We start from the raw sequence: 21,598 nt of genomic DNA on the forward strand, positions 1-21,598 counted from the left end.
AAAATAAAATGAATAATATATATTAATTAAAATTTTCTTTAAATAATAATAAAATAAAAAATAATAATAACAAAATGACAAAAAAACACAAAAAACCAAAAAAAAAATCATATTGAAGTCTACATAAGGGTGCCAATGGTAACCCATAGGGGTGCCATTAGCCTCTCCCATATTTTATTGTAGATTGTAGAATATTTTTCTTTAGTAGATTGTTGAAATATTCTTTTTAGCTTTTTTATAAAAAGAAAGTTTTAAAAAATTTAGTAACTTTTCTTTATTTAAATGATTTTAATAAATGAAAATGATTATCCATTAATGAAATATATCATTTTGTCATTTTCAATTTAATAAAATGTTCAAAGTTGTTATTTTTAATAATCATTAGATTAAAACTAATCGATGGTTATAAGACTATTCCTTCGTTTTTTATTATATATATATATATATATATATATATATATATATAAACGACAGGTTGGATGGGTAAAAATCGAACTAGTGATAGAGCTTGGTTAAAGTTTTATTTATTTATAATTTTTTTGAATTGGTTAAAAATAACTTTAAAAATGTTGTTCTAAGTAAAACGTCACAAATTATATATATATATATATATATATATATATATATATATAGGGTATATTTCTTTTACAACCTTGTGTATTTGTACAACCCTTGCAACCCAATTAATTGAGATATTTATAGAAATGATAGAAGTTCATTTATTATGATTTGAATATTTATGGAATATGAATAGGGTTCATTAATTATGATTAATACTTTATATTAAGAAACAATCAAAACTTCTATGAAATCACATATTCATCAAATGAAATGGACGGTTGAGATTGGGTTGTATTGGTTGCACAAATGTCAAGGGTTGTATAATAACCAACCTCTCTCTCTCTCTCTCTATATATATATATATATATATATATATCAATATCAAGATTTTAGAAAAAAAAAAGTTAAATACACGTTATCAAACTATGACGGAAAGTAGAACAACAAATGATTAAGCTAAACATACTCATCAATGGGATTGCATGCTTGCTACCCAACTCCACTATGCTAAAATAAACCCATGCAACATAGTGGACATGCAATCCCATTGCAATCTATGGTCAAACCTCTTTCCCAGATATTATTAAGATCCATCAGATCAATTCATTTTTAAAATAATTTGTATATAGACATGGTATTAAAATTGATCAAGAGTAGAGATTTCTGTTTACGCTTTTCATCTTAACTCTTCTTCTCACATGATCGTAAGTCGTTTATCGTAATAGTAGTAAATGTCTCCAAGTAAGTAGTGTTAAATTATAACATTTTTATTGTACCAACACATTCAATTTAGTATTTGATTTTACAACTAAATTATTAGATTTTCGACCAATTAAAACAAAACATATATCAACATTGAATTTTATTTAAGTTAAGATGAGGTTAATCAAAGTGTGCTTCAACATGGACTATTTTAATTTTGATCCGTTACATAACACTTTAATTAGCACATTTATTTAACACTTTAGCTCATCGATAGGAAATAACTTGTTGCTTTATTATGAGAGCATTTCCAACAACTATGTTATTTTATAAATTTGGAAGACCTGATAAAAATTTGCTCTCATAGCTATTTAAACTCTTCTCTAAAATAGAGAAAACAATGAAAGAATAAAGAAATCTTTAAATTAAAAAAATATAGCATGTATGTTGGAAATAATATGACACTTTAGCTCATGTGTTGAAGAGACCTTAAAAAGCTTGTTACTTCAAGCTAGTTTAAAATAAATAAAAACATATTAATATCTTTTAATTATACATTTTAATAAAATGCAAATCTTTTTTTTTTAAAGTTTCCGTCTTTTAAGTTTATTACGAGGATCCACATCATTCTTATATGCGACGTACACGGATAATCACAAGACGACCACTTGCTGTCTTATCTTATCTATGACGTACGCAAATAATCCCAGGGTTTATCAGTAATATTCACTATCCTTTCTTATCTTATCTGGTAATATTTTCAACAATCAAAATAAATTGTTAGTAAATATCTCTTACCAGATATGATTTTCTTTTACTTATTGAATAATATTCTGGGTCATCATCATGCTTATTAATAAAAGGAGCCTCAATTAATGATTAATTATATAAGAGAAGAATCATGGAGAGCCCAATTCATGACAAAAGCTCTAGCGGAATACGAAAATAACCCCACCATTATTTCGGTTATCTCGTACCCAACTGCCGTATTTAAGGGACTTTTTTGTAATTTCAACTTAGTTGAAAGCTGAGGCATGAAGGGGGAAAAAGACGAATGGAGTGAATGTATTTCGTTGTCAACTCTTATCTCTCTCACTGGAAGAGAGAGAGAGAGAGAGAGAGAGAAGAGGTTTCATCTCCGTCGCCGGAGTTTCCTTCGACTGCTAGATACATCAAAGATCTTCGAACAAAATTCACCTCACATTAACCCTAAATTACGACTTTGGTAATTATCGCCTGAAACACACACACAACTACACAAGGATTGAATTTCGAGAGATTTAGGAGATGGGGGACTCATCCGAAAGGTCAGGATCGGGAATGAAGGATGATCTGTCTATGGAAATTGATCCTCCGTTCAAGGAAAACCTCGCTACCGCTGAGGATTGGAGGAAGGCGTTGCAGAAGGTGGTTCCGGCGGTGGTGGTGCTTCGGACTACTGCCTGTCGAGCTTTCGATACCGAATCGGCAGGTGCAAGCTATGCTACGGGATTTGTTGTCGATAAGAGTCGCGGAATTATACTAACTAATCGTCATGTGACTAAACCTGGTAATTCAGCATTTCTTTTTCGCCAATTTAAGGCCGTTTTCTGAGATTCAAGATTATCGAGGATAGACTCGTAGAAGTAAAGTTGATGGTAAAATTGAGGTAATGTGTTAAATGTAAATGAAGAAGTCCCCATCTTGGGACAAAGTATTACATGGACTCTCGTAGTGGGACAGAGGGTGTAGTCATTGATATAGTTTGTGCTCTTAAAGAACTCGAATTGATGTTCATTTCAGCATGGAAATGAAAATTAGATGTTCCTTCTAATGTTTCTCAATGCTGTGGTGTGATAGTGTGAAATTTCATGGGAAAGTGCGTTCTTTCTATGTTTTACCTTTTTTATTGATTATATGTGTATAGGTCCTGTGGTTGCTGAAGCTATGTTTGTAAATCGTGAAGAGATTCCAGTCTATCCAATATACAGAGACCCGGTGAGTTGCTTAATGGGTCATGGATGTCTTGTTTTTCAATGTGGTGCGTTTTTAGCATTTCAATTTCATTTTCACCAAGTGTGTGTGTTCATATCATATATTATGCTACATAGAATTTGCGTATTTTCCTCTTTTGCTCATTTATTATCTTTAGAATTAACAATAGTTTTCCTGTATCTTGGTGTAACTGAGCAATTCAATGGTTTGAACTTTTTAATTGTTTTCAGTATGCTTTTGATATGCTATTCTATGTGAAAACCCACTTAAAATGTTCTACGTTATAAGTAGCTATTGGATCAATCTTAAAGCAGAGATGTAGTAGAAGGCATTTCAATTCTTGTTTTTGTATCTAAACCTAATTAAAGAATGTATGAGAATGGGCATATCTGCAATGCAAGACTTTCCTATCTTTAAGTTGGTTATAATTTGAAGAACAAAACCAAGTATCATTATAGTTACTATGAAGCCTTGTAACAGACACTTCTAGTTATTTGTCGCCCTTTGGGAAATCCTCTCTCATTTGTCTTTATCATCATCATACACCACAAACATAATCATATGATTACTATTGTTTTCCTTTTTATTGTTTTTCCACCTGTATATGCTTTCTACTGGAGAATTGATCTATTATTATGTAGCTCTTCCTTTTAAAGTATACTTGAGTTCAAAGATTGATTACATTTGTGAAAAAATGTTATCTGGGGGAGTCATGTCATCAGAATGGAATGCAAGATGATAGTAATAATTTGAAGGTATCACATATATAGATACTTCAATATTGAAAAGGCCGGGGTGTGGCAGGCATGCTACCCCTTCTATAACATTGATAGCAAGGTGACTACTCACAAGAATCACGTAAAAACCTACACCAAGCTTGGACCTTGATGTTCCTAATAAGCTTCAGGTTGGCTTCATATCCTTCTTTTATATGCTGGTTATCTTGGAACTATAGTCTATCAGTGGTCTCAAAACGTTAATTTTGATCTACTTGTATAATAAATTGAGCTTTATTTTATTTTCACATATAGCAGGTATGTTTAGTTCTCTAGCCAGATTTCTTCTTGTCTTCATTCGTAAGGGCTACCATAGCCATACGATGTCGTTGTGCTTGTTTAGTTATAATATTCTTAAAAAGTACTTCCATTTTGTTTTCTCTGTACTTTGTTTTTCTCTTACTGAATTAAAGCATAGTTGGTCTCATGAACACATGCTCGATGATCTTCCTCTATAACTTGATATTCTATCTTTTATGTTTTTCTTCTTATGGCATGAGTTATTAGTTTATCAACATCAGGACTATTTATGTATAATATATGAAATCACACACCTGTCAAGTTTCCTGTTTAGAATATTGTTGTATGCATTGGTTCAAAGAGACATTTTCTGCATGATACTGATATTATGCCTTTTCAATTTCTAGGTTCATGATTTTGGATTTTTTCGTTATGATCCTGCTGCAATACAATTTCTGAGCTATGAGGAGATTCCTCTTGCTCCAGATGCTGCTTGTGTTGGATTGGAAATTAGAGTTGTTGGTAATGATAGTGGAGAGAAGGTACATATAAATCATGTTTATGGAGATTATGATCATTTAAATGATTCCTAGTCTGACTCAGGAGTGAGGAGTGATACTTGCTCATGTTATTTAAATTCGTTCTTGCAGATTTTTCTTCAATTATAATGTTGGAGTTTCATCAAATTGCATCCAAATTCTGTTGGTTGATTGAAAACAAAAGATATGAACTTTTACATTCGACGTCCACTACACTCCTAGAGCCAATGACAATCATTTCTCTCCCCAATAGACTTCTTTCTTTTCTCAATCGTCAAGTGCATGCATTTTGATGCGGACTTCCATTAGTCTCCCTGACCACTCTTTTGCTTCCATTTGAATGGAAGTTGCCACTTCTTTTTTGTATCTTATAAGCTTCCACCCTTCAGCCATTCTATCCTTGAATATATTTAGGTTTCTATCTTTTCCGTTTGACCATCTTGTCTTAGATTCCTAGGTTGGTAACACACATACTCCGTTAAACACATGTTGTTTGACCACACTCTACCATATCTCAAGTTTGCAGTCATGCACTATACTCTATCCCTCTGTCAGGAGACAAAGTCCTTGCTATATTCCAGTGAATTTTTAAATTTTTAGCTTAAGTTTGCTAAGAAAAAAGAAATGGCATGGTTTCAAGAAGACATAACATGCAAGGTCAGAGTAATTAACCACAAAGTAAAACAACCTATCAAACCCACATCGATGTCGGGTTGAAATGGCAGCACCTGTATTGACATTCATATACTTTAGGCTCTTATCATTCAACCTCTCAATAATATATTCACAAAATTCACTTCTGACCACTGCATTTTATATGTGAATTATTCGTTTTTCAAAGTAGTTGTATGCATACTCAACATCACGTTTGCCATCGTATAAACTTTAATGCATGATTCTATTTGAAGTTATTAATTAGTGTATGTGACGAAGTGTCTAGTTCCTCCTATACTTTATGTGTGCTTTATGAATTGTGTGACTGTGCTGTTAATGGCTATTTCTTTGGCTACTTCCGCAGCTTACTTTATCTTGGGCCCTGTCTGTTTAATATTCTTCATGTATGATATTATTTACCTATGCTCTGAATTTACAGGTCTCAATTTTGGCTGGTACCCTTGCTCGTCTGGATAGGGATGCTCCATATTATAAAAAGTATGCACTTCACCATATTTCACTCTTTTATATTGCTCTGAAGTATTGTGTTGGTAGTAGTGAAGTGATGTACGAAAAAATCGAATGGAATTGCAAATGTAATATAGTGATTAATGGGGAAAATCGAATGGCTACAGTTAGGTTTCTGGCTTTCGAGAAGCTATTCTCTCCACAGACTCATGCCCAAAGGGCTACAAACAGAATGTCCACCTACTGGTCCCTCACGACTTATTTATACTAGACATATGCATTACCTACTTGTACGCCAAATGCAGTAACTACTTGTGCCACTACTAGCATAGGGTATAACATGAAGTTGCTTCACTATTGTCTATTCTTGTGGTATAGATTACATGTTTAGTGATAAGTGACTGTGGAACTACTAACTACCATTCCTTTCTCTTCTTTTGCTTTTTGATCGACTGATCACAAGCATTTATGGTTATGTAGCGCACAAGGTCCCAATACAGTATATTCGATTTGTAGGAATGTATCAGTATTTTATATATTTCATTTGTGTATGGAAACATAAAGCTTGAAGACAGAAATCTTAGAACTTTGTATGGAATGAGGTGAAAGTTTTGAATCATGTCTCATGTATATCAATTAAAAAATAAAGGAAAAAATTACACAAATTTTTTAGCAGATCAAAATATTATAAGAACATGGTAGCACATGCACAACTAGTTTTCGCAAATATCTGGGGACTGCTGATGAAAATTTGTGCAGTATTCACTGACTATGGGCTAAAAACAATTGTTACATAACAAAAGTGGTGTGTGTTCACGGACTTCAACTAAAGCCTTTCCTGCCCTTTGTAGTGATTGGGGTATATATAAACCCATCTCGATCCATCTCAATATGCTTTGACCTCATAACTCTTGCTAACATCCGACTGTGGTCGCATTATCTGCATGCATTTATTCCATCAGAAGTAAGAAGCCTCGTGTGTTTATTTTTATCCATATATTTTATTCCACATCAACTAACTGAACCATTGATGTTTTTCATTGGTATTGTTCAACATGCTATCATGATGTATGGGCGTATAATGATTGTCAGAAAAAAGATGACCTTTCTACTACCAAGACCTTGTGGCTTACTTGTTCTATTTTGTTAAACATTTCTTTATCTATGTGTCTGAATTTCATTGAAAGGATGCAGTTTACATCCAGCTATTCTAGATTAAGTATAAAATCTAGCTTGAAAAGTACATGAAAGTTTTGCCACTATTTATGAAGTATTAACAATGAGTCTGCTACCTGCTGCAGGGATGGCTACAACGATTTCAATACATTTTACATGCAGGTGAGCTTTTTCATACTATTGCTATTAGTTTGGGATCAGGCTGGTTATACAAAAGTCTCCGATGCATACTTCTATACTTTTGCACAATTACTAGCCCCCCTATGAATTCTGTATACTTGGTCTGCTTTCTGTTGATATTGTCCATGTAGTATGATATTTATATGGTTCAAGTTGAACCTTTTCATGCATGTTGCGTACGGCTTATCAACAAAAAAAAAGTTTTTTTTATCCAAGTTAGTTGGGGTAGACTAAAAAGGGAAACCCAATAGAAACTCTGAGGCAGCAAATCCCCCAGGGATCCCAGGACATGATTAATATTCTTTGACACACTCATATTCAAGGCCAATTCCTTTGTTATATTCCACCCACTAAAATCTTTCTCATTGCTTCCCTCCATGCCAATGCTCGTTGACCTCTACCATTCTTACGAGTTCAACGTACAGGTCTCTTATTGTAACCAGTGCATCCAATGTCTACATTGGAAATGACCAAGACATCTCACGTTGTGGGACCTCAGCTTCTTCTCAACCTGCACCAGCCTAAGCTTTTCTTTCATATTTTCATTTTTCTGTTCTATCCCTCATTAGATGGCCTATTAAGATTTCTTGGTTTATATTCATATTGATATTTATTACCACGTCTGATAGTTGCAACTCAACTATATGGTAACAAAGGAATTTTTTTATATTTCTTTTTCATTTCTTGGCTTACAACAGGCGGCTTCAGGTACTAAAGGTGGTTCAAGTGGTTCCCCGGTAATTGATTGGCAAGGACGAGCAGTTGCCTTGAATGCTGGCAGCAAGTCGTCAAGTGCTTCAGCATTTTTCTTACCTTTAGAACGAGTAAGTATAATATATGCTTCTACTCCTATACCCAATTCAATTTATTGGTCTTTCTTGTATGTGCATCTTAGGTTCTCTCTTCCAGACATACCAAGCAAGTAGTTTAAGCACTTAAAAAGTTAAATTAGTTATGACAGGACAAATGCACTTGCACTTTTTTTTTACCTTTACATCCACGAGTTGCTGGAGGGGGTCCTGGGGGCAGGAGAGCGGTTGGCTACCAGAGAAGCATTCCCACTGTACTGTTAGTGACACACAGTTTTGTCTTCTGTTTGGGATGCTTGATAGTTACTACATGCGTACATCATAGTTTTGACCTCCCATGTCTTCACGAAAATAACCTCACTACAGGTCAGAGGTAAGGTTTGTGTACATCTTACCCACTCCAAGCCCTACTCCTAGTGTGACTCACTGGATTTGTTTGGTTTAGTTTGACCTTCCATGGTCGCCCACACACTCCAATTGGAGACCTAGAGATTTTATATCCAAAAGTAAAGGATCTGTATATTAGTTGTCGCAACCTTGTTTCTGTGTCTCATATAAAGACACATATATATGGGGTAGTTGTTGTTAAGAAAAATATTTTTCTTTGACTTTACAGGTGGTGAGGGCTTTAACTTTCTTGCAGAAGGGAAGAGATTCTTTTCAAGATAAATGGGAGGCTGTTACAATACCTCGTGGTACGCTTCAGGTTTGTGAGTTTCTTCTTTGTCTTTTAATGAGATACAAAACCTGCCAAACTTATGTTGACAGTTGTAGTTGAGTTTTGATTATTACAAATTTGTAGATGATGGGCATTCTTTCATATAACTTTGATCATCGCTTTTTAGCAAATTTGTCTACTCATCTGAAGTAAATTACTTTTTAGTGTTTGCATATTGCTACCATTTTTTTTGGATATGAAGTACTGCTACACTATCATGTTTTTCTGAAAAACCTTACTCTTTGAACAAGGACACACTTGAAGGAGAGGTAATCACCATGTTAAACTGCCAACCATTCACTTTACGGTGTTGTTTAGTGTTCATTCTCCTGCACAAACAAAATGATAAATACAGTTTAAGCTATTTTTTTGGAAGGATAGAGTTACATTGTTGGTGTACTTGCCAAGTAAATGGACAATAAAAAATGACTACACCCAATGTCTTTATCTAGCCTCTAATCAGTAGTTAGTGTTCCTTAGTGCAACCAGTTGTCAGTATCCCCCCCCCTTCCCGCTTGGGGCTGGGTGTCTGAAATGATGAAGAAGTGGGGGTTCTAATTGAAGTATGAAAATCATTGGGCACAAAATCGACACTTGATGGATATAGCTTAATTTTCAAAAGATCAATTACCTGCTCGCTGGAACCTGTGCCTATGAAATTCAATTTGTGGTTCATGTCTCCACATAGATGACAAGTACTTCCATTACTTTTCTGAAGACACGAGAACGTCAGTTTTCACATTACCTTGGATTGTTGTTAGGTATGTCAAATGTGAACTTAGAATCTCATGATCGACCCTAGAAAGATAATTCCTTTGAAAGTTTGAGGAAAGAACGGTGGAGAATTCGCAACAAATGGAGTACTTCCGTTCAGGATACAATACAACTACTTAACAGTTTTGTGCCAAAACCTATATTGCAAGTCTTCTTTTTTCTGTATTCATGACTATATGGTTCTTTTCTCCAATTATGAGGTGCGCATCTCCAGATGCGATCCCAAAATTGGTGAGTACTTTTGGTGCCAAATGGATCCGTGGTTCCATTTAATCTAGACACATTATTTCAATGTCATTCTTTTCTTCAATGTTTTTATAAATGCTTTGAAGGAGTGAATTACTGTGAATATCATGTCCTTGTATCCGTGGACTGTTCATGTTTACTGTTGCATGATATGTCTGATATAGGCAACATTTCTCCATAAAGGATTTGATGAGACCCGTCGGCTTGGTCTCCGAAGTGAAATAGAGCAGGTCCGTAGATTCTTTTTAATCTCTATCTTTCTTTCTTTTTCGTGTTCTTTTTGAAGCTTAAACGAGTTCTTGTTTGAACTAGTTGGTGCGCCATGCATCCCCTCTAAGCGAAACTGGAATGCTCGTTGTTGATTCTGTAGTAAGTCCCTTTTCCACCTCTACTGTGGAATTACTAGATTGTATAGGACAGGTTCATCAGTACCTTTGTGCCTGATGAAAACATGCGCATTTTGTAGGTGCCTGGTGGCCCAGCTCATAAACAGTTAGAGCCAGGTGATGTGCTTGTTCGCATGAACCGGGAGGTACGTACTATTTGTTGATATCTGATGGTAACTATTTAAATTGAGGAGCATGGCTTATGTAAATGCTTCATGTTGCTGTTAAAAATCACCTAATGATTGATATTATTAAAGAATATGATCAGCACCATGTTACTGTGAGCTTGCATTGAAATCAGCTTTACCATTTGACTTGTAGTCTAGGTGTTCATCTTAAACATCATCTGAAATTATGTCCTTAGTTGTACAAATCTTCATGCAGGTAATTAGTCAGTTTCTGAAGATGGAGAATCTACTTGATGATAGTGTTGGCCAAAATGTTGAGTTAGAACTCGAAAGGGGCGGCAGACCTTTGACTGTTCAATTGACGGTGAGCTACTGAAATTTTTGGGTTCCATGTTCTACGTCCATATTCTCGTCTTGCCATGATGTTACACTATAAGTCTATTTTTTTTCTGATACTTATCCCAATACCTGTAAAGAGTATATTGATGACTATTTGGAACACAAATAATGACTATTAACGTGCATCTTTTGTTGGCATGCCTGTATAGTTGGTCATGGGCATATTAAAAACCTTCTGTTTTCTCCATTTTATTGTCTGTGGCAGAAGCGCGAGAACTCTTCATAGCTCTTGGTTAAAACTAAGATGGTGCAATTGACTTTATGTTAAACCTATCTGTTCATAAGGTTGTACAAATTTCCATCTTTGTTTCACATAAAGATCTGAACTTTTTATTATGAATAATATGCACCTCCTTTGGGTTCTCAGCCTCTGGAAATTTGCATGCACAACATATATATATATTGCAGTTAAGTTATCTTGGTTGATGAATCACACAAACTTCTATCTGTCACAAATTTATTTCAACACACTGTTTTCTTATGGAAATACCATAAACCTGTGAATTGTTTTGTTAGCCTTCATTCTCCAGGAGCGCTGAACCACGATTCAATTTTTAATATGGAAAACAAACCCAGACATTCATGTTTCTAAAGAGACTAAAACTCACAGCCTAAAGATTGTAGAGCCTTACTTGACACCACTGGGCCAAAGGCATCTTGCACACTGAACCAAGGTTCTTAGCTGCTAATAAATGTGTGCTGGCCAAAATAGATGTCCTTTATCCATTTCGGTCAATTCTTTTGAGAATATAGGCTTTATCTTCAGACTATCAACACAATGGCTGCCCTTATATTTGTAGTGCAAGTGTCTTTGTTCAATAATGTGTTCAAGCTATAGGTCTTTAGTTTGGCTCATAAATGCATGTTCAGGTCGGTCACTGACATCTTCCTTGGCATTGTGTTTGGTATTTATTTATTGCTGTAAAAATTCATCAGTTCGCCATATGCTATCTTCAGGTTCAGGATTTACACTCGATAACTCCACACTACTTCTTGGAAGTTAGTGGTGCCGTGATACACCCTCTTTCCTATCAACAGGTCGGTTTGATTATCTTTAATTTGTTTATTGCCTTTGAATTCTGAGAGACGATCATTTCTATCTACCATTATCTAACACTGAGAGATGAAAGCTAGGAGGAACTTAAAAGAAGGGGTTTCGGGTTTTTTCACTCGTTTTCTTTAATTGAAGAAATAATTGGAAAATAAAACAGCAGTGTGCCACCGGTACGACCTCACATTGTCATTCAATGGCTTGCAATTTTTGTTGCCAAAGATTGCTCTCTTTCCTTCCGATGATAAATTGATAATGTACAGTGACCCCTTTTTGTTAAACTTTTGTACTGTGAGGGAAATAGTGAGTGGATAATCTTTTTTCTTTTGAAGTATATATAATATATACAGCAAATACTCATGCACGTTTTGAACCCTTGACCTCATGGAGGCTGTGCTTTATATACCACTAGGGAAATAGTGTATGGATAATCTCACCTTAGCTTTAAGCTCAAAGAGAGCTTGATTTGAAACTTCTCCTACTTATTACTGCTACATTCGTTTTAGGCCACAAATTTATGTTTAATAGTCTTTTACTACCGAGAATCTGAAAATCCTCAAGAACTAGTGGGCAAAGAAACAAAGAAATATAACTTGGTCAAGTGAAGTGAGGCCTTATCCCATGAACTTGGGTTGATATATATGTTTTCTTGCTTGAATACCCTCCAAAGATGTTGGATTCACTGCTGTCATATTGTATGATCCAACTTCCGAACATCAAAAAGCTTTCTGGTCTCATGCATATGTATTGCTTTTTTTTTTTGTAATTATTGCCTCTTTGATTCTGCTCTTTTTTTTTTTTTTCTTATCATAGACTCTATCTTTCCTTCTTAAACAGGCTAGGAATTTCCGTTTTCAATGTGGTCTCGTCTATGTCTCGGAACCTGGGTAAGTTCTTTTACAGATTCTTCTCCGAGTGAATTTTGTAACTGTTTTTATTAAAATATGCTTCTTGTGCCAACCACAGTTATATGCTTTTTAGAGCTGGAGTTCCAAGGCATGCCATTATAAAGAAGTTTGCAGGTGAAGCAATTTCACAGCTTGAAGACCTTATCAGTGTTCTATCAAAACTTTCTAGAGGAGCTAGAGTTCCAATGGAATATATAAGCTACATGGATCGTCATAGGAGAAAGGTAGTGCCACAATCATTTTAAAACCCAACACAATAACCATCTTTAGAAACGTTTTTGCTAGAACTTGCAGCATTTATGTATGTGTGTGCAATATTGTATCTGTGTGTGTGAATTCCTAAAACTTGACGGGTGGCATCTTATGGCTTTCTTTCGGCTGCAGTCTGTCCTAGTTACAGTTGATCGCCATGAGTGGTATGCCTCCCCTCAGATTTACACTCGTGATGACAATTCTGGTCTCTGGATAATAAAGCAAGCTCTGCCTCTTGACTGCCCACTTATATCTTTTGGGACAAAAAATATCAAGCAAGGCCTGATAAATCATGTAGTTTTGGGTACCACAGACAATTGTCTTGTTGAACATGTGCATGGAGATCTTGGTAAACAATTGGTTAACGGTGTTAGCAGCACGAAGACAAGTAGCAGCACCAAACCACATGATCAAGCTGAATCTGACAGTGGAACAAAAAAGCGCAGAGTTGGGGAAGAGCTTTCTACTGATGGAAGTATGCTTGCTGATTATACCTTGAATGAACCAAAAATTGAGAGCCAGGAAGATCGGGAAGATGCAGCTGTGACAGACCATTATGGTACAGCAGCTATTTTTGGCAATGCTTCTGTTGCCGAGCGTGAGATAGAGCCCACTCTCGTCATGTTTGAGGTAAATTTATTCAGGGATCAACTAACTCCTTGTTCATGTCTTTCTTGTAGCCTGTGCTCAAAGAGTTCCCGTTGGTGTTTGACTTATCAGGTTTATGTACCATCATCATGTATGCTTGATGGGGTCCACTCACAGCATTTTTTCGGAACTGGGGTCATCATACATCATTCTGAAAACATGGGATTGGTTGCAGTCGACAAGAACACCGTTGCCATAACAGCATCTGACATAGTCCTCTCCTTTGCTGCCTTCCCAGTGGAAATTCCCGGCGAGGTTGACTCTTTCCTGTTCTTATACGAGTCTAATTAGCATCCATACGACTTCGATTGACTGTTATTGTGGTTTGCAGGTTGTCTTTCTTCATCCTGTTCACAACTATGCTCTTGTTGCATATGATCCTTCTGCACTAGGATCTGCCGGGGCTTCTGCAGTACGAGCTGCTGAACTTCTTCCTGGTAGGCTAATATTGTCATTGTGGTTATTCCACAGGAATTTTGATTAACGTTTTATCTTTTCGTGTCAGAACCTGCTTTACGGCGTGGTGACTCCGTCTATTTGGTGGGGTTAAGTAGGAGCTTACAGGCAACATCAAGAAAATCCGTCGTTACCAACCCATGTGCCGCTCTAAACATTAGCTCAGCTGATTCTCCACGGTATAGAGCAATCAACATGGAAGTTATCGAGCTCGACACTGGTACTTTTCCATTATTCACTGTTTGCAGAATATATTATCTAAGAAATGGTAGTCATCTTTTTTTGGCTTGCCTGCAGATTTTGGCAGTACTTTTTCAGGAGTGCTTACTGATGAGAATGGTAGGGTTAAAGCCATATGGGGAAGCTTTTCAACTCAGGTTTGTAGTTTGTACTTATTGCTGAAAAGAGTCTTTCATGAATGCAACTGATCATAGATTTTGGTTTGCAGCTGAAATACGGGTGTAATACATCCGAAGATCATCAATTTGTTAGGGGTATCCCTATATATACGATAAGCTTAATACTTAAAAAGATTTTATCAGGTGCAAAAGGACCGTCACTTCTCATAAATGGCATCAAGAGACCAATGCCTCTTGTTAGAATCTTAGAGGTTGAGCTTTATCCTACTTTGCTATCGAAGGCCAGAAGTTTTGGGCTCAGCGACCATTGGATCCAAGCTCTTGTGAAAAAAGATCCGGTTAGACGTCAAGTGTTATGTGTCAAAGGTTGTTTGGCGGGATCTAAAGCTGAGAATCTATTAGCACAAGGTGATATGGTGTTGGCAATCAATAAAAAGCCAATTACATGCTTTCGTGATATTGAAGATGCATGCCAAGCCTTGGATCAGTACGATGCCACAGAAGGGAAACTTGGATTGACCATCTTTCGTCAGGTTAACCTATGCGTAGACTGATTATTCATCCGTCCACATTTCCAGCATACACTGGAGATGTTCTTGATAATACTGTCTTTGTGGTTTCTCAGGGGCATGAAATCGATCTTCTTGTGGGAACAGATGTGAGAGACGGCAATGGAACCACACGCGTAATCAATTGGTGTGGATGTTTTTTACAGGATTCTCACCCAGCAGTGCGTACTCTCGGGTTTTTGCCTGACGAAGGCCATGGTGTATACGTGACAAGGTATGTGTCTAATAATTTTTTCCTTAGGGAGCTAAAATTGCACGTTAAGGGTATGCGGATAAGGCTGGACATGGATAGTTTAGTAATTTACAAAGTCTGTCCATCTTTCTGATTTTTGTTTGACCTATTTTGGTGGGACAAAAAGAACCTAGAAAAAAAAATCCATTTTGTCTTGTTCAGTACAGTCCCGCTTACCAAGTTCACCCTAAAACAGTTCTTTATTTCTAAAAGAGAGACAAGGTACCAACATATATACAAGTTTGTTAGTCGTTTCTAGCTGATGTGGGACTCCAGTAATGATAATTTATCAAAATTTTCAGATGGTCTCATGGGAGTCCTGTGCATAGATATGGACTATATGCTCTTCAATGGATTGTTGAAGTCAATGGGAAACCAACTCCTGATTTGAATGCCTTTGTTGATGTAACAAAGGTATGTATACTTGTCGAAGCGAAATCAAGGTCTGTTATTCTACAAAAAACAATATTTGTATATAACCCCAAAACTTGATACGCTTTTCAGGAAATAGAAAACGGAGAATTTGTTCGTGTGAAAACAGTGCACCTCAATGGGAAGCCACGAGTGCTGACATTGAAACAGGACTTGCACTACTGGCCTACTTGGGAGCTGAGGTTTGATCCCGAAAATGCAATGTGGCAGCGTAAGACGATTAAAGCATTATGAACTGGAAAAACAAAGGGTGGGTGTATATACATATATATACACACACAGAGAGAAAGGATCACAACGATATATTTATTTAGGTCATCATGTGTATACGACAAGTGTTGTATTAGATTAAGAGCTGATGACAAATTATACATGAACCATTATCTCTGTTCCTGAAGTTTTGTGCTAGCAGTAGTAGTTGTAGGTAGATTAAAACATGTAGCAATATTTAAATGTTTAAAGAAATTTATTTTCATCGGTGACGTTATAGCAATGGCTTCCATTGTCATGTAGCATCGGTTGTTGCATTAGGTACAAGCATGTAATGCACCGGATATAGGTCTGGGAATTGCAGCTTCTATCGTCTCTATGGAAACAGTCTCTACTATTATGGGTGGAGGTAAAGTCTATAGACAGAGAGCCTATTCTGTATGAGATTGGTTTGGTTTTAATTAACGGTGACAATGCTTGTAAATGAAGGTCTATAAATCCAATATCTATTTCATTATCTACTTTACATCTCACCTGGTTACGTCCTTGGGACCTTCATGTCACGAACGCAACACAGTAAAAGAAGGAAGAGCAAGACGCAAGAAACATGAAAAAACAACATATCAAATAGACGAAAACATCTCATCTGTTTACGTCCTTGTGTCCATGTCTAAAAGAAACAACAGCAAAAACATGAAGAAAAAAGAGTTCCATTTTTCATACGAATATGTTCCTCGTTCACATTTTAATTTATTTTCACAACATATCAAATAGACAAACTTAACTGAGAGATAATAATTCATTTAATAGATATTATTCCAATTTCTGTGTACCAAATATATGGTCAAGTTTGATTAAATGTCATTTTAGTTCCTTCAGATTTAAATTCTTTTGAAAGATTTCATTCCTTTCATAAACATTCTTACAAACCAAACGTCTCCTAAATCTTAGGGGATGTTTGCCAAACACTTATCGGAGGAGAAAGACCAAAAATCTTACCTAGTAAATGAGAGAGAAAACTCTAACGCTTGCTAGGTAAGAGATGTTTTACCAACAATCCATTTTGATGGCAAAGAATGTTATCCGATAGGGTAAGTGATGGTGTGACTTTTATAAGTAAGCGATTACCCAATAAGTGTTTAGTAAACGAGAGTCAACACCTCAATGCTTCTCGTAGTCCATCACACTTTGTCCGATGCTTGTTCAATAGGTTGTTCAATACGAGCAGTCCTCTTTCTACGTGGTGCATCAGGTTGGACAGTCACCTAATCTGGCTTCACAACTGTAGAATCTTCGACTAAAGAAGCACCATGACGTATTGTAAGTTTTCCAGATAGTTAGATACCATAAATTACAAAGAACGGTGCTTAACATATTGCAGTTTTTAAAATGTTTATAGGATCTCTATTCAGCCATTAATCATACTCAGCAATGAAATAAAACAACACACAACAAATTGTATGGATGAATTGAACAAGTGCAATCACTTTGTGATCTTTAGGCAGATTTTGAGAATTTCTTTTCCCAATGAAGGGGTTACTTTTGGCATCAGATCAGTTGAACAAGTATCCAAACTTTTTTTAGATTTTCTAATGTTGTTTTGTGTACTTGCTTTCTAATGTCTCAAACTTCACAAAACCTTTTCTAAGGGGTCGTTTACCAAACGCTTATCCGGGTAAGCGCTTACCAAATCACATTACATTACCGGATGGATATGGTAAGGACCAAGAATCTTGGACCAAGAATCTTGGACCAAGAGTCTTACCTGGTAAGCGAGGGCAACGACTCTTACCACGGTAAGTGCTTAGCGGGTAAATTGTTGCATACGATGCCGTTTTGATGAACTAAAATCTTACCCGGTAAGTAAATGATAGTGTTAATTTTTACCGGTAAGCACTAACTGGGTAAATGTTTGGTAAACGGCCCCTAAATCTCTAAAATGTCAATAGAGCTTTTGCAGGTCGAGTTTTCACGAAAACCACCTCTCTCTCTCTACCTAGGGATGGGGGTATGATCTATGAACATCTTACTGTACCCTACTTCTAATTGGGATTTTCTTGGTAGCTTTGGTTTGGTTTAGGTTTTACTGATAGGATATGATTTAGCTTTATAGGAACTTCCAGCTGCGAATTGAACTTATTTTCTGAGGAATTCATTAATACAAGCCATTGATCTACCTTAGAGCTTCAGCTGGTGGGGTTCTAATCTGAACAACAGTAGTAATCTCAGAAAGAAGCAGCTTAAACTCTGGTTGCTAGAAAGCCGGAAGTAAAGAATCAAAATGTTTGGTGATTTCAGAAATATAATTGATGAAGCACCTGAATTCAGAACAGTAGAAGATTACTGTTTACATCCATCATCACATTCACTGATTCAGTTGTTGTCAGAAGAACTGTATCACTTGATCATCAATCTTAATGTAGGGAAGATGAGCAATTTTAGACCAATCCCCACCTCTCTCTTTCTCACACCTTACCTTCACTAGTTCACAGTCCCCAATAACCAGAGATTTCAGTGATTCAAGATTTTGTAACTCATCTGGTAAGCACCTCAGATTTGGGCAACTCCAAACTTGCAATTTCTCCAGAGCTGTTAGATGCTGCAATCCCTCTTGTAAAGTTTTTACTCTTGAACAATCCAAAATATTTAATGATCTGAGATTGGGGGTGCCCTGAAACCAATCCGAAGGAAAGGAAGTAAGGCTATGACAATGATGTACACGAAGTTTCTTTAAACCATTAAGCCTAGTGTTCTCTTTCAGTCCCGGAAAACTTTCTAACTTAACACAGTTGTCAAGAGAGAATTCTTGCAGGGATGTTAGATTGCTAAGCATGTCATCTGGAAGCGACTTCATCTCTTCAAAGCCCTCAATTTCAAAGAAGGCAAGAGTAGTGAGCTTCCCCACTGACCTAAAAATCTTCTCGTTACTTCTGATTATTTGCAATGATGTCAGATTGGGAATACAAGGCAATTCAATCAAATTGGGGCAGTCCATTATGGTTAATTTCCCCAAACATGGAAATAGGTCTTCATCGTCGCCTTCCTTATCATCTAGATATCTAAGAGCATCCATCTCTTTCAGTTCAAGAACCTTAAGAAATGGTAGTTTCCCAAGAAAAGCCAGATCTTCGCATCTTCTGCAACCTTCAAATGCAATACTAACCAGATTGACCAAACCCACCATCCAATATGGAAAATGTGAGCCTTGATAGTCGGATATTGTTAGCATCTTCAAATTCAAATGTGGTTGAAGAGCCTCTAAAACCTCTTCTGAATTGTTTGCTGGTAAGTTGTCTTTGCTGCTGTTCTTCCAACCCCAAGATAGATTTAAGTGATTTATATTCTGTTTCTTCTTCAGGTTAGCACTCTCTGCTTGGGACGAATGCCTTACATTCATAAGGCTCTTTATGCTAAACTCTCCTCCTAGAAGATTTAACTCTTGCAACTCGCTTATTCTGACTCCCTCCCCCTGACCCACAAGAAATGTGCTGAGTCTTCGCAGGTGTCGTAACTGTCCCATTCCATGGGGCATATGATCAAGAGAACAACACCCATGTATATTCAAATGACGAAGATTTCTCATGTATCTGATACCTTCAGGTAACTCAGAGAGATGTTCACAAAAAGTCAGTTTCAGAGTCTGCAGGTTTTGGAGTTGAACGATGGACTTTGGTAAAACAACTATTTTTGAGCGTGAGATGTTAAGATACCTAAGAAACTTTAGATTTCCAACTGACTCCGGCAAATCTGTTAGCATATGGGAACTTGTCCCTAAATGCAATACTCTGAGGTATCTCTGCTCAAAGATGCAGTGAGTGGTAGGAACTCCAGAAAAACCCCCCAAAGTAACCAGGGATCGTAAGGATTTTGCTTTCGCCATCACCTCATTTGATAAATGTAAGATGTCATTAGAAGACAAATGAAGAATCTCTTCTGGGCATTTCAGTACTTCACCAGGCACTATACTTGAACATTCGTATTTCATAACGGATTGTGCAAGTGCATGCATTTCATCGTGCATTTTACACGTCGTAGTACCCTCAAAAATGCATTCTTTGACATCTTGCAAGAAGAACATACAAACCAAAGCATTAAAGATTTCTTCCCCCAAATCATACAAATCAGCATCTCCTCTCGATGGAACAAACCCATAAGCCACCCAAAGCTCTACCAACAACTGCTTATCCATTTCATGGTCTTTTGGGAATATAGAACACAAAGCAAAGCATTGTCTCATGTGTGGAGGCAAGTTATCATAGCTTAATTTCAAAGATGGTAAGATATGACTTCCCTCATCGGCCAAGTCCCAAACTTCACTGTGCAGCACAGACGACCACTCACTTATGCTGTTTTTGAGGCACATTAAGCTTCCTATGACCTTCACTGCTAAAGGCAAACCCTCACATCTCTTCACAATTGCTGTGCCAATTGTCTCCAACTCTATTCTATCTAGGTCCCTTTGAATGCTAAATGCATAACTCTTGAATAACAGCCAAGAATCATTTTCCAACAAAGAACCCAGTGGATGTACTAATGCAGGAAGGGTAGCCATCATATCAGCAACTTTCTTGCTTCTAGTTGTTACCATAACAGTACTGCCTCTACATCCATGCTTTAATGGTTCCATCAATCCATTCCACTTCTCCTTGTTTTCGTTTTCAACGCCATCCAAAACCAGGAGGAATCTCCTCCTCTGTAACTTCTCTTGGAGCCGTTGTTGCAACGGTTCCAGTTCCATATGTGAGAGACTGGACGAATCCCCTTCTATAGACTTCAAAATTTCTCTAGTAATGCTTGCGATGCTAAAATCATTGGATACACGCAACCATAGTTTTAAGTCAAACAGCTTATGTACCCTTGAATCCTTGTAAATTAGCTGAGCAAGTGTGGTTTTACCCAAACCACCCACGCCCCATATGGCATGGACATGAACCAAACCATGATCTAGACTGTTCAAACTGTTGCATATCTTCTCAACAATCATTTCTTTCTCCTCATCTCTTCCTACAATCTCAGAATCGATGGAGCTAATTGACCTTGTATCGATATCAGCAACAACTTCTAAATCAGTAATACCTTCTTTCAATTCAAAATTGATTCTCTCAGCAGCAATAGCATCCAACAATTCTTTGATGTCTTTGACTTTCTGAACCATCCTGATACGAAATTTGAGCGGATTACTAGCGGAGAAGAATGTGCTTACTTTGTTTCGGATTCCCCTTTCGACGTGAAGCCGTCGCAGCAAAGCTTCGGTAGAGACCTCTTCCAAGACGTTTTCGACTTCGAAAGATGCAGCTCTGAGCTTCCTGAGCCAATCCTGTAAAGCTCTGTTCTTCCTCTGTTTGGCTTCAGCATCGGCCAGTAGCGGTTGGATCTGAGTAAAAATGGTGCGCAGAGAGCGGAGATCGGCCTTGAGGCCCCATAGGACCGCGAAATCTTGTGCTGCAAGAGACGTGGATCTTTCCATGACTTGATTGATTACAGAAGAGACGATTGGATCTCCCATGATCTTCAATGAATCAAAAAAAGTAACCTCAGCAGGATCAAAGATTGTTGACTCGGAGATAAGTTGCAGAATGCAGAATGAATATGAGAAGTATTCAGCCCACTAAACACCATAATTATACATTATAATAGCAATATTTTAGTGTACTTTAAGGGTGCGTTTAGTACATTGGACAGGGTGGGACAGGACAGGACAGAACACAATTGTCCTATGTTTGGTGTGGTTTTATGTGGGACTAACTAGAA

General features: G+C 36.8%; 2 protein-coding genes across 3 annotated transcripts; one reads left to right on the plus strand and one right to left on the minus strand.

Moving 5' to 3' along the window:
- The first annotated feature begins 2,376 nt into the window (after positions 1-2,376).
- LOC112512725 (protease Do-like 7) lies at positions 2,377-16,144 on the plus strand. Of its 2 annotated transcripts, none has more exons than XM_025118841.1 (23): positions 2,377-2,812; positions 3,170-3,240; positions 4,661-4,795; positions 5,886-5,944; positions 7,216-7,252; positions 7,969-8,094; positions 8,696-8,785; positions 9,982-10,047; positions 10,130-10,186; positions 10,284-10,349; positions 10,588-10,695; positions 11,688-11,768; positions 12,619-12,668; positions 12,748-12,913; positions 13,074-13,571; positions 13,662-13,844; positions 13,921-14,026; positions 14,095-14,265; positions 14,343-14,422; positions 14,494-14,937; positions 15,030-15,187; positions 15,508-15,619; positions 15,710-16,144. In XM_025118841.1, exons 1-23 carry the CDS (start codon positions 2,551-2,553, stop codon positions 15,869-15,871), a joined length of 3,288 nt encoding a protein of 1,095 aa, XP_024974609.1. In that variant the 5' UTR covers positions 2,377-2,550; the 3' UTR covers positions 15,872-16,144. The 2 variants fall into 2 exon arrangements, with proteins under 2 accessions (XP_024974609.1, XP_024974617.1); XM_025118849.1 differs by having other exon boundaries at positions 12,763-12,913.
- Positions 16,145-18,016: 1,872 nt separating this feature from the next.
- Positions 18,017-21,349, minus strand: LOC112508603 (putative disease resistance protein RGA1). The gene has a single exon (XM_025113278.1). The coding sequence runs from the start codon at positions 21,312-21,314 to the stop codon at positions 18,231-18,233; it is 3,084 nt and encodes a 1,027-aa protein (XP_024969046.1). The 5' UTR covers positions 21,315-21,349; the 3' UTR covers positions 18,017-18,230.
- Positions 21,350-21,598: the final 249 nt, after the last annotated feature.

This window comes from Cynara cardunculus, assembly GCF_001531365.2.
Source record: "Cynara cardunculus var. scolymus isolate 2C chromosome LG 1, CcrdV1, whole genome shotgun sequence".
NCBI classification, from domain to species: domain Eukaryota; kingdom Viridiplantae; phylum Streptophyta; class Magnoliopsida; order Asterales; family Asteraceae; genus Cynara; species Cynara cardunculus.

What these genes read in the sequence shown, in the direction of transcription:
- LOC112512725 (XM_025118841.1), top strand. Translation starts at nt 2,551, where the DNA reads ATGGGGGACTCATCCGAAAGGTCAGGATCGGGAATGAAGGATGATCTG. An exon ending in TTTTCTTACCTTTAGAACGA is followed by an intron (nt 8,095 to 8,695) that starts GTAAGTATAATA and finishes TTGACTTTACAG; the next exon opens with GTGGTGAGGGCTTTAACTTT. An exon ending in AGCTGCTGAACTTCTTCCTG is followed by an intron (nt 14,027 to 14,094) that starts GTAGGCTAATAT and finishes TTTTCGTGTCAG; the next exon opens with AACCTGCTTTACGGCGTGGT.
- LOC112508603 (XM_025113278.1), bottom strand. Translation starts at nt 21,314, where the DNA reads ATGGAAAGATCCACGTCTCTTGCAGCACAAGATTTCGCGGTCCTATGG.